The sequence below is a fragment of the Caenorhabditis elegans genome, chromosome X (assembly GCF_000002985.6).
Source record: "Caenorhabditis elegans chromosome X".
Taxonomy (NCBI): domain Eukaryota; kingdom Metazoa; phylum Nematoda; class Chromadorea; order Rhabditida; family Rhabditidae; genus Caenorhabditis; species Caenorhabditis elegans.
Genome location: NC_003284.9, coordinates 4,945,546 through 4,958,795, shown reverse-complemented (window position 1 = coordinate 4,958,795; position 13,250 = coordinate 4,945,546). Strand labels below are relative to the sequence as shown.

The following is a 13,250-nucleotide window of genomic DNA, read 5'->3' as shown; positions in this document are numbered from 1 at the left end:
CATTTTAATGGGGTTGATGTTTTAGAGAAATTCAAATTAATCTGAAATATTTGGAAATTTCAAATTTTTACAAGATTTTAGACAAGAAAAATTTCAACTTTGCAAACATTGTCCCACAATAAATCTAGAAATTTGAAAATTTTTCAAACACTTAAAGGTAGAGTAACGTCCAGATTCAACACAAATAGTAAATTTTCATACAATCATTGAAAAATGTGTACTTGCAATCTAAAAATGGCAATCACTTAGTTTTTGTTACTTGTTGTTACTAATAGTTTAGTAAATTGCCCAAAAAATCCTGCAAAGATGATATGCTTCAAACTTCCCAAAAACCTAATTGTGAAAAGCTTGGCAACTGATCAACATTTTGGCTAAAAATTTCCACAATTAAACACATACATATATCATCATTTTGAAACAAAAGGGTACTACTCCAAGTGTTTCTTAAGGATGTGAAAACATTTTTAATGAACATCGTCAAATAAGTTATACCAAATTAAACTTCACTACATCTAACATCATAGAGTTTAATTATCTTATGTATTATTGTCTCAACGCTAACTTTGAAGCTTAACATTGCTCCGAAAACTACAGTAAAAGTGTCCTTCCCGAACCACACTGTTTGACTGTTTGAAGACGGATTTAACGACCATCTCATTTTTTCCCGTACATTTTTGTCCAACAAACTACAACACTTGCCATTTTGAATATAAATTACACTGACGAGCATGTGGCTGCCGATTTTCGACGTGATTGTACCTGTTCCTAGTTTTTTGATCAGGAAAAGCAGGAAGAGATATATTTCTGGCATCGAGAAACACAAGAAGAAGAGGGTGACCAAACGGAAGGGGTCAGATTCCCCGGTTGACTTGATTCCCAAACGTAGATAAAAAATAAGATGCACCGACAATTGACACCATAATTACAGGTTTCTCATTTACCCCCGCTCGTCGCATTTCAACTCTAGAGATGGAGATTGTGTCGGCCAAGGGTGTTAGCCATACCTTATTTAAGAAATGTAGCGATTATGAAAGGTTGCTTGTACTTTTAATAGTTTATTTTTATTTGATCTCTTCCGATTTCTGGAACCAATTTGCCTTGGTGGTGTTCGTTTGAAAAAGTGATCCAAACGAGGGGTTACTTGAAAAATTGGTTGGTCGGGAGCAGCTCTCCGTCTTTCTTGATCTATTGTATGTCTTTTGCCGTCTGTCTCCCTATCCACTATCACAGAGTATCTTGCAGGCACCCGGGGAGTTTCCAAGAAATCGTCTCCGATCAGCAGCACGGCATCTCTCAATCTCCTCACAACTTGCAATCTTTTTGCTATTTGCCAATGTGTGTAATGCTCTTGTCGCCGCCGTCCTCCTGCCACTCCGAATGTTTCGTCTCCACAAGATCGCCTCCTGCTCCTCTTTTAACACTCTTCCTCATTACATTTCTTCTTCTTCTTCTCCACAGGCACGGTAGTAAATAGGAGTGATGGTGGGTGTCGTAAACGCTTCGGGATCTTGGGGCCCGGCAACAGTGGACCAAAAAAATATCCCATTGTTCGAGGAGGGGCTCTGGCAATAATCAAAGGGTTTATCATGAAGCCCATCACCTGGAAAACAATCAAACGATCAACTTCAACCATCCATCATGCAGACGCTTGGTCCGTCACATTTATGAATGTTGTCGTGGTGGGCAGTAAACAACTTAGTGTTGTGGCAAATTGAGAATGTTTATAGTTTGGAAAAAAATGATGAGGGTTTCAAATTTTGCAGATTTTTCATTTTGTATTCAAACTAATGCATCACATCAAATCACACGACGATCACTGAATATTTAGAGCACCAAACAATTGAGTCACACGATCATAAAAAATGACAACTGCGAATTTTCCAAAATTCCATCTTCTACGATTATTTTAATGTCAGGTGAAATAAAATTTTTTCCATAATATGCTTTAAAAAAAGGTAAATAAGAATGCGTTGTTTTCAAACGCTTTTTTGATGTGGGGAGAGATTGATTCAAAACCGACAAAGTACAAAAATCACAAAAACTTTCTCATTTTTGAACCTCCGGCGCGGGCAAGGAGTTCTTCAGCTGAAACTTTTATTCAAGCTACGTAGTTCTACAGTACTCTTACCGTGCCCTTACAGTACCCCCAATACTATGATTTCAAAAACCAAAACTTTATTGATTACCATAATTGCGCATGCTATGCTTAAACAATATGTAGACACACAAAATAACCACATTATATACATTAAATTAAGTTTTAAAAAATTTAGTCAAAATACTTTAAATTGGCGGATTTTTGGAGAATTTAAACTTTTGAAAATTTTAAATTATTTTACAGTGTCACAAGTAGTTTTTGAAAAAAGCAAGTTTACTTTAGGAGTAATTTTTAAAAAATTTCTGCTAGTTTAACTGCACATTTTAATATTTCAAAATACAGTGTGGTATTGGTACCATTTTTAAGTTAGTAACGGAAAAATATTGTGAAATACATTAAGAGGGAAGTAGATGCTGTATTTCTGTAATCAAGCCAAATATAAAAATTGCCAACTAGGTAAGTGAAACTCAGATAGGTTTCAATATTTCATTGCTGACACTATATTTCAATCTTTGAAATCTCGAGAAATTCCTGAGCTTTACCTTATGATTTGGCAATTTTTTTTGTCTAGCGTGGGACCGATATACATCTGATTCAAGTGATGGTATTTTTTTCCGATTTTTCTAACTTACTGCCGTCTAACAAAAACGTGAGCGACAAAATTTTGAAACTTTATCTGAACAATTGCAATTACTGTTAAAAAAACAGAAATTTTTTAAATAAAATTCCACTTTCATAACTCCATGTTTGTATGATTTGTATTACATTTTGTAACTGTCAATACTCTAATTTCGATAAATGTTTAATTTTTTAAATCATATTTGTGCTTCCTATAACTTTGAGATAACACAATCACCCTGAGAACGTTTTCCAACAAGTTTAAATTTGATTTTGTATGACCACCCAGAAGTTTCGGTCAAGTTTCGCCATAGTGCATATTTTTAGAATGCTTTGAACTAGGTCAGAATTTGGCATTTCCAAAGAAAAACCGGATAATTCTAATATTTTATTACCAATGACAAAATTTTGGGAAAGCTTTTAATCCCGGTTGTTTGAAAAAAGTTTCACCCGAAAAATTTCGAAAGCAATTTAATGCCTTCTAAACAAAAAAATTTCCTGAATTCACAAAAAAAACAAGCCTATTCTTTGCAATAATCCAAGTCATATGCTACGATTGATGTGTTGTTTTTCAACGTGCCCTATTAATCTTAAAATGAGTGTTTCTCTGCCTGTTTTCACAACAGACAATAGTGGTAGGTATTCAAGGGATAAATACAACTTTCAACGGAAGCAAAAAGTCGCAAATTGTGTCGAACTTGCCGCAAAAACAGAGAAAACAAAACATAGTTTTTTTTTGTTGATATTATTGTTTTATAAAAAATCTGTTTGGTAAAAGAAAGAAAAACGGGAGAGGGGAAATCAACTCGCAATTAAACTTGGTTTAGAATAAAGAACAATTGAAGTTCAATTTGAACCGTTTGGATTTTTGGAAGGGAATTTTCAATACAAATGAGATCGGGGGGAGAACCCAGTAGTACTTTTTAAACTAGAAATTGATTAAGTTTTAGAATATTGTCGATTGCTGATGAAGTTTCTTGACGCTCATCGTACGCCTATGATGTTGAACGCATCCGAAGGAGAGAAGATCGCGGAAGCACCGCCGGAAATCTCCATTATACATGGTGTAAATGATGGGGTTGAGAACCTGGAAAATTTCTAGTTACTGCAAATTTTTACGATATTTTATTGTAATTTACCGAATTGGAGTACCCAAGCCACAGGAAGAACTCAGAAGTGATTCTATAAATTGGTGATTCGGCGACTGGATCCGAAATGAAAACTTCTACTAGGTACATAATGAAAAATGGCATCCAGCAGATAATGAATCCTGTAAGTTGAAAGTTAGTCCCTCAGAAATTCTCATATATGTGCAAAAAACTTACCTAAAACCACGATTCCTATAGTTTTCAGTGCCTTTCGTTCTCTCATATACACCATTTTTTCTTTCGAGCCACGAACAGCTTTGCCGGGACCGTTAATTTGATAATGCTCGTGAGCCTGAAACGAAACAATTGAGTTTTCCTGTTTTCTTTTTGCTTTCGCCTGTTTCCGAACCTTTTGAAGTAAGTTATTAGGCTGCAGCCTCGCGTTGCATTGTCTGGCTCTTTTGCTCAACGACGGAGCTACGCCGACTTCGGTGTTCTTCCGCACAGGAGTGTCCGCGCTGTTGACAATGTCAGCCAGCGAATGACATTCTCGCTCCATTGAGTTTTTAGCCTCTTTTTGTAATCCATTTGGAGGCGAGTTGGTCACCAGGGACATGGAGATCTAAAAAGGAAAAGTGTTGGCTCATTAGGAATGAAATCCGATTCATAAAGAGTCATCACATGACGACTCAATTATAATTTTAAAGAGAAGGAAAAATGAAAAAAACTTATTACATTGCACGTAGTTCCTGCTTCTAAACTATCCCCATTCGGCGGGGAATCCTCGCAGTCTGTGGAGTCAAATCTCTCGTGGCTTGGCTTTAATGAATTCTCAACTCGGCTGGAAGTTTTATAACTTTAAAAATTAGCCATTTAAATCCTTCCTCACTTTGCATATTCCACCGGTCTAACCGAGTAGTTAACTCGACCGCAATTGTGATTGACTTGAACTCGTGTACGTGAGTGAGGTGCACTTGCAGTTCTGCAAAAGGAAGAAAATTGAAGAGAAATAAACCGGATGTGGTAGAGCTTCATGCATTTCAAGTAGGTGTCTGGCCTAGTCAAGCTCACCTTAAATTGTTCCTTTGATTTTTCTGCTGAGTTTTGGTAAGTCGATTGCTGAGCCGACATGTGCCGACGGATTGCCTCATGAGAGCTTCGCGTTCAGAAGCTACACGGAATATTTTGAAATAAACAAATAGCATGACAAGTAGTGGAAGGTAAAAGCTCCCAAGAGCACTGTATATCCGATACGCAACTGATGGAGAATATGCGCACTTGAAATCTTCACTTGATCCCGTATTGTTATTGTTGTCGATAAATAAATTCCAACTTGGAATTACCCATGGCGGGCTGCAGACTACGAATGAAATTGCCCAAACAGCTGTTAAAAGTCCTGCTGCCATTTTCCGAGATCTGAAATCAATTTTTTAGTTCCGGTGTCTCTCATTTCCTTATTGTTTTGTTATATAAGTTCACATCCAGAAATAAAATAAAAACAAAAGATCCTCCGCACAGCAACATTCAATGGCGGAGAATTTCTTATTGTTGCCGAGTGGGGAGAAGAGTCCGTTTATCGAGTTAATTTTAGATTGGCAGGACCAGTGAAGCGTGATATTGGGCCGCGTCCGCCTCATCTGTTTTTCTTTTTGATTTTCCTTTTTTCTCCTTCTTTTTTATTTTATTTTTCACTCGTTTTTTTACCCGCGCACTCTTACAAGAACAAGAGCTCGATTGGAAAAAACGACGATGGGGGGAGGGCGGGGAGAAAAGAAAACAAAAGACTACCTTGTTCTCGGGTATTTGAGCGGTGATGTTATTGCAAAATAGCGATCGAGACTGATAACACAGAGATTGAGAATACTAGCTGTGCATAGAAGAACATCCGATGTGGCCCACATTCGACATAGAAATCGACCTGAAAATAAAATAAGAAATATAAAAAATTGATGATACTGGCAATCAAAAAATGGGTTTCGGTTCTGGGATTTTTGATTTTGTAGACTATAATATGTTCAAACGATATTTTGTGAAACTGTAAAACATTTTCACAAAAATTTCTTATGGGGTTTCAAAATTTTGAAAAATTATTTTTTTAAGTTTGAAAAATGTTTCAGTCAAAATCTCTAATTTGGAACTGGTAAACAATTAGTTAAAGTTTGCATATATGGCCAACTTTATCCGCTTTTCTCTTGTTTATTCATAAACTTAAATGCATGTTAAGCCGAAAACAATTACCTATCGGTTTAAAATGTATCTACATATATCTAAGATATAAAGAAAAATACATTATCAAAATAGGCAAAACATTGACAGTAAATGTTAAATTCCGACAGGGGTTTTAGTTAAAATAAACCAATTTTTCAAACCCGTGAACTGTTTCAGAACATTTTCGAGAAGAGTCATTACAAAAATAGTGACTGTGGGCACATTTTGAGTCTGTAAATCTTTTGTTAAAAACTGTTTATATTATTATATTATGCGGTTTAATTTTGATACTCCATAAAATCAAAGCGAAAGGCAGCTTTAAAATATTAATTTGTTACTTTTAGCTCTCACAGAGTCTACAAATTATCGAGAATTAATTGATTAAAGTTGACCAATTGCACTTCCCGAAAATGTTGCTATTTTGACATATCTATACACACATCACTTCCTATTTTCAAGTCTAATCTCATCTTTCTTGTCTGAACGTACCAAGCGGCCATCGATGATTATGCAAAAGGTCCAAAAGTGACATAGGCATAACTATGAGCCCGACAAGCAAGTCGGCTGTGGCTAGAGAAGTGAGCAATATATTTGTGAACGTTCTCATTCGTTTGTAAACAACCACCGAGAGAACCACCAGAATATTACCAAATATTGTTAGCAGAATTAGCATTACCTGCAAGTTTTTAAAAAGGTTTTTAAGAAATTATTTTAAAAGATACTCACCAGAAATAATGCAATAAATACATCGTGTATACCCAGACATAGCTTGACCGGTAAATATTCAGAAAGTGGAGAGTTCGAGCCTAATGTGTCAGCAAATGGAATACTGTTCTTTGAAGCCACCCAGACGGGTGTGACCGTTGTGGATGTAATTGTGGCAGTCGTGCTGGACGGCAAACTGACCGATCCTTCTGGCGTCGAAATACTCGTCCAAAGCGAGCCGCCAAGCGCCGCCTGCAATAATTGGGTGTTAAATTGTTGAAAGTTGGGAATGTTTGCGCTTCAGGATAGGAACGAGCTTCACTTGCGAAACGCGCCGTCTTTCTTTCTTTAATTGGACCTCATCTCTTATTATCCCACGCGCGTAGCCTTTTAATTAGGAAGTGGACGTAGACGGTATGGAGTGTAGGGAGATGAGGACAAAAAGTAAGTGCGAGAAAAGTGAAAAGAGTTTGGAGCAGAAAAGAAGAAGGATAAGGTGAATGTTAGAGAGAGCACCAACAGCACACAACACAAATTGGAATCGAAATCGTTTCTAGTGCCTCCACAGGAAGTGGACTCGCGTCACACATTCACCCATTCCTACCTCATCGTTTGCTCCACGCAATTTCAAGATGTCAAAAAAGGCGAGTTAGTTGAAGTACTAATTGTTTCTGAGAAGTACCTTTTTGGGAACAGGAAATTGAAAACTTACAAACGGTACTTGTGTTATATATGTTTTTCTATTGTGAGGGGGTGAAGAGAACTAACGGTTTCGCTGTCAAAAACTTTTCGAAAATTGTTTATCTCAATTTCAGCTAAATTCTTAAACTAATACAACTTTCTTCATGACTCAGCGGCAAGAAGTTAACTGTTTTACTAACTGTCTAATGTTGAATATTTTGGTTGCTTATCTCCAAATATTACTTTATTTTAGGTACTCATAGGCTGATTGGACTAAATTTGGTTACCTATTCTACCTATCATATGTGTTTAAATGTATCTAAACCAACGTAGATACTTGATGAAAAAAGAGCAAAATTATATAAAAATCAATTTTAGGCCGCTTCAACTGATACATGGGTTTTACGCAATTTCAAGCCATCATAAAAACTTTTTGAGGCATTTTTGATAAGTATTGTTAATAAATTCGAATTTTGGGGCAATTTTTAATATTATAAAATAAAAGAAAAACCAGAGTCGTTACTTCAACTTTAAAAAATGAAATACAATATGGAAATGAAGCATTTGTTATGTAGAGCTATAAAATGTTAATAAATAAATGCTGAAATAAGTTTTGTGTTTTTGTTTTTCAAATATTTATGTTTTAAGAAACCTCATTGACCAAAAATCTTCAACAAAAAAATGTGTCGTCTTATTATTTTTCAGATGAAACCTGAGAAAGCAGATGATCCAATAGCCTAATTAGCTAAAAATGAGTAAGCTCAGGCGGAAAGCAAGAAAAAGTTACTATGTACAACATTAAAGAAAAAATAATGCTCTTTGAAACAGAAACAGAAACATCACTCGTTTTGCAATTTAGAACCGGAACTAGGTCAGCCAAAGCTTGGAATTGCGAAAAACAGACTGGCCAGAAATCACCACAATTTTTCTAGGAACCTCCGAGATTTTGAATTTTTCCTGAGAACTATTAGAACTCTTACCTGGATGTAAATAAACACGCTCCAAGCCATAATACTTTCAAAATCACTTTTAGCAGACAAAATTTCAAACCACCACCAAATAGCCATGAAGCAAGATGTCAGGTTGTAGTCATTGGACTATCAAAATATTAGTTTTGTACGTATAGTACTGTCAACTCGATATATAAAAGGTTCAACACGAATTAGGGAAGCAGAGGTATCTGGCAATTCTACTCGTCCGAGTGATTCTCGCCCTCGTAAGGCTTAGAGCTGCGGCTAAGTAGGCGGGGCCCATGTGCTTTCAGAGGCAAAGAAGGAAAGAGAGAGAGAGAGAGGGAGCACAGCTCAACCCATTATAATATATTTTACGCTTGCAATCACACATTTTATATATGTACGCAAAAACTCCAAAATAAACTGCGTCCCCAATATGATGTTTTTAGGAAGCTTTCAGTTTTCTTTTCTTTGAACAACTCTTCAATTGTTTTTCATCAATTATCGAGAATAGTGTTGTGTTCATGTTCTATGTTTAATGATTTTGCCCTACTTTTGCTCCAACTCCCAGTGAGTTGTGGGTAGGGTGTCACGAAGAGCAATTGGTTCCGAATGGTGTTTATGAAGCGAAAAAACGGAAAACACGCATTTTTTGGTGCGCAACCAGAAGACGATGTCCCCGGATTATTTGGTGAGCTTGCTGTGGAGAGGAGTTGTTTCGGTTGTGGGGCAAATTGAGAAAAAAGTGCATGAGGAGAGGAGATAGATGAGAAAGTGGATGATCATGTGAGATGAGACGCTGTGTTGATTCAGAAAACGACTATCAACTAAACGGCTGACAAAAAAAAACACATCCGGATGTCTTGAATGGAAAGGAAATACACGAAAATTTTCAGATAATTTTGGAAAATTTTGCACTGTATTTCTCCATAACTAAAAACATTCATAAAACCCATTGGGAAAATATTTCAAAAACCGGGAAGAAGTTGTATACGGTCACACTCAATTATAGGGGAAATTTTAAAAGTTTCACCTGGCCTCTCGCTCGTCGTGTCAGAAAAAGACGGAGGAGTAAGTTGAAAACGAGTGGTGCTGGTTTTGGAAATAACTTCCCATGGTTGCTAAACCCTTCTTCAGATTTTCAAAATAGCCGTCTGCAAAAAATCAGACAACAGAGTACAAAGGATTACGGAAATTAACGAAAGTTTTCAAACTAAAAGGTTCTAATAGTAAAATATGCTCGACTATCTTAATATAACGCTCGAAAGATTTTTCAGATTTTGTTGGCATTTCCAGTCAAAGTTTTGGTGAATTGACAGATTCACCAAGAAATGTAGACAATTTGAAATTTTTTTTTGAATTTCGAATTTGAGAAAAGTAAGATGAAAGATAAAAGTGGGTAAAATAAGAAGAACAGAAACTATAGTATTGGAAACTTGATATGAAACATATTGTTTTTGGTACGTATAAGATATGCATTTTTCGATATGATATCATGATGTACAAAAGGCTTACTCAACTTTCAATTCAGCTGGAAATATGTTGTGACAAGTTGAGTGTGAGAAAGAAAACAAAGAGACACATCTCATTTTATCTCAAAAATATTTGATATAGCGAGTTTTTTAAATTGGTTACGTGCATCACTAATTCTATTTGTAGAAAAGGTGTAGTACAAAAATGACTAATGAAAAATGAAAAATGAAAAATGACAAGAAAGTTCATGTAATTTAAATGTGGAAGAAAAGATCACCAAACTATGTACTAGCCTGTTAGCCTACCAGTTATAGATTTTCAAAAGTTAACCACAATTATTCATTTCCCTTTCAGGTTTTATGAAAAAAAATACTTATCCGTTGGAAAAAGCTGTTGCAAATTGCAAAACACGAATTTAGGTGCAAAGTGTATGATAATAATAGAATTTTTGCATTTTTTATCTTTATTTTAAAAATAAAAAAAATTGGTATCCATTTCTTTATTTGAATTAAAAACATTATGGATTCTCACTACTTACAATTAGGAAAAATATATGCTTCAAGTCTAAAAATACAAGAATATTCTAGACGTTTTTATTTTCAACAATTTAAAAATTTACTTTCAAAATAAGGACACAAAATACACAAGTAACTGTATAACTGAGAAAAAAAATTCATAGAACGTTAGAGCCATTTTTACATTTAGAACCTGTTAAGATTTTTAGGACTAATTGTAAGATGATAACAAGACCCTCTAACAATTCCCAAGTTTTCAAACTAATAGAAGAAATTTTTTACATATTTCTTATCTTCCTGTTACTAATAATTAAAATAAAATATTTTCAACCCACCATAAGAAAATTGTCTCCGTGTAGATTTCTGAGAATACTGCTGCTATTTGCAAGTGGGATTATGGTGATGGTTCTGAAATTGGTTCAATTTTCGAGTGAAAATATTGTAAAAACAAAGCGAAAAAAGAGAGTTGGAACAAAAGGTGAACGCGGAAAAAAAACTGATGTCATCGAGTAGGATTATATTGAAACGAACAGACCATTCAAGAATTTGAGAAATGAACAAAAAGGAATGAAGAACAGAAAGAAATCAAAGCTTACAAGCGATATGGAGCGTATCTGGAACAATAGGAAAGCCTTATTATAAAATAAAAACAAGATCAGAGCATAGTTTCCTAGAATCAATAAGATTTTCATTTTCAAACTTCATAAAATGCACATTTTGTGATAGAAATGGGTAAGAAGAATAGTGCGTGACAACTTATAACAAGTTTAGAACTTTTTTTTGTTATACCAACTTTATGAAGAAAACAATAGTATGTGCACAGGCAAAAAACAAAGCAACGTTTATGAAAAGAACGAGTTTTGATGAAGTGGACGAGAAAACCTCTGAAAAAAATCTTTTCATTATTTTATTTTATTTCTATGGAACATCTTGTGTTCTTACTTTTGCATTCAACAGTGTTCTCAAGAATCGTTCAATTTTGCAGAAGAATACATCGAAAAGCAATTCTAGACTAACAAAAAACTTTCTTGAAAGACTGGAAGAAATAAAGAAATAGCTAGCGGAAAATTTATAGAAATAGCAAATTCTTAAGGAAAAGGACATCTTTAACAAATTGAAATGACAAAATTTAATCTTATTGAGTGCAGCATCACCGGAAAAAGTTAGCTAATGCATTAATGTACATAGTTAAATTGATCTTCTTGCCCCATTGGCAAACGGCGGGAAAGATAACTTTTCTACATGTAGACAGACGTACATATCAAGCAATATTGACGGAAAAAAAAGAGGCAAACAACAAAAAATAAAAGTTTCTGTGAAAAAACAATACATGACAATTTGAAAAAGGGTAATACTGTATTTCAGAAAAAATAAAACAATGTCAAAGGTGAATTTTCGTCAGATAGATTTTGCAAGATTTAGTTTTATCAATGTTCAAATACCAGTACTTCAAACATAATTTAAATACAAAACATTTTTTGTTGAAAGTCAAAATTATCTTTTAAAAAACTTAATAATTGCTAATTTTTACTAAACATTTACTTGATAAAATGAGTTTTCCGTTCAGTCGGCTTTTCTAATACCAAATGAAAGATTGATTTAAAAGAATTGAAATTTTTAAAATCAAAGATAGTAGCGCAAGTGGGCAATGCTCAGAAAATTCTATTCTTCAAAAAATCAAATTTGAAAATTTACCAAAATTTTTACTGAAAATCTTGAGAAGTCAACACATTTTTGCAGTGTTTTATTTAGATTTTTGGGTTATGTTGGACTGTTAAAAAACGTTTAAACTTAACTCCCGACTCCATCAATAATATTCAAATTTTCAATGTTTAAAGTTTTTCAAAATCTCAAAATTTAAAGGTGTACGATTTTTAAAAAATGTGCAACAAATATTGTACAAGCTGATGTTATCTTTTCAAATTAAATCTCTACAAATCAAACGATTTTTGAAGTATCAAAATGTTGTGAACTGTGAAAATCAGAGGACATAGCAGTATTATATTTATAACATGAAACATATATAAAAATCGCTCAAGCATCAAACGCCATCAGTAGACGAAAACGAAGACAAGGAGCATCTTAGTATGTAACACTTCCATTTGTCATTTAGCACAGATTACTTTTAATGGCATTCGTCACTCCATCTCATTTCCATTTTCAAGTAAGAAGGAACGATGTCGGAATTCCCCCTTTTTCAATTCAGCATTTCTCGTGTTCACTTTTCTGTTAGCTAGGCAGGGAAAAGAAGCAAAGTGAGCAAAAATAGAAGGAGATAAAATAAGTGAATTGTTTGAATGCAGTTTTGTTACTAAAGTTGGCGTATTATAATTAGTATGATTTTTACAAATGCAACAAAAGATTCAACATTTTGCAACCTCCAAACTTTATCTTTAAAAATGTTTTATGGCGGTTCAAAATTTCAAAAAAAAAAGATAATTTTAGAAATATTTTTCAATTTTGGAAACTTGTCAGTGCTGCCGGAAATTGATTTTCATTTAAAGTGAGTAAAATATCAGTATTTGATTCAACAGACTTGAAATGGCAATAAAAACATTTAAAAAACTTTTTATGGTGCTTCAAAGTTGTAAAGTATTTCCAAATTAGTGCACCAATTGTCCCAAAATGCGCCTTGATCTACAAAAAATTTTTGTTTTTTTTTTAGCAAAAACATGGTTTTTTTTTCAACAGTTGGTCAGAAAGCTTCAAAGAAAAAAATTAGAAAAACAATTACTGATCTTCAAAATATCATGGTCATATTTGCCTACTACAAAAGAGCACGAAACATAAATTCAACAAGAGCTTAATGCTGAAATAAAAAACGAGCAACAAACCAGAAAAAAACGAGTTGAACAAGAATGAGCACTCACATTCTCGACGTTTATCTGTGTCAGTAACCTAATCTCGAACG

General features: G+C 34.3%; 2 protein-coding genes and 2 non-coding genes across 6 annotated transcripts; 2 read left to right on the top strand and 2 right to left on the bottom strand.

Moving 5' to 3' along the window:
• Window positions 1–1,377: 1,377 nt before the first annotated feature.
• Window positions 1,378–1,467, top strand: M03F4.4 (uncharacterized protein; the record flags this gene model as incomplete). The annotated part of the gene is made up of 1 exon (NM_001375026.1): window positions 1,378–1,467. One exon carries the CDS (start codon window positions 1,378–1,380, stop codon window positions 1,465–1,467), a length of 90 nt encoding a protein of 29 aa, NP_001362044.1.
• Window positions 1,468–3,437: 1,970 nt separating this feature from the next.
• tyra-3 (G-protein coupled receptors family 1 profile domain-containing protein) lies at window positions 3,438–10,747 on the bottom strand (the record flags this gene model as incomplete). Of its 3 annotated transcripts, none has more annotated exons than NM_001029634.3 (11): window positions 3,438–3,803; window positions 3,856–3,986; window positions 4,042–4,156; window positions 4,214–4,426; window positions 4,540–4,645; window positions 4,694–4,786; window positions 4,876–5,220; window positions 5,593–5,722; window positions 6,502–6,688; window positions 6,739–6,969; window positions 8,379–8,590. In NM_001029634.3, the coding sequence occupies 11 exons, from the start codon at window positions 8,463–8,465 to the stop codon at window positions 3,663–3,665; spliced, it is 1,779 nt and encodes a 592-aa protein (NP_001024805.1). The 3 variants fall into 3 exon arrangements, with proteins under 3 accessions (NP_001024805.1, NP_001024804.1, NP_001041275.1); NM_001029633.6 differs by lacking the exon at window positions 8,379–8,590 and adding an exon at window positions 10,675–10,747 and having other exon boundaries at window positions 3,462–3,803; NM_001047810.5 differs by lacking the exons at window positions 6,739–6,969; window positions 8,379–8,590 and having other exon boundaries at window positions 3,663–3,803; window positions 6,502–6,685.
• M03F4.9 lies at window positions 8,597–8,737 on the top strand. Its single transcript, NR_070971.1, has one exon. It is a non-coding gene; the product is annotated as an Unclassified non-coding RNA M03F4.9 (non-coding RNA).
• M03F4.11 lies at window positions 8,709–8,843 on the bottom strand. Its single transcript, NR_070970.1, has one exon. It is a non-coding gene; the product is annotated as an Unclassified non-coding RNA M03F4.11 (non-coding RNA).
• Window positions 10,748–13,250: the final 2,503 nt, after the last annotated feature.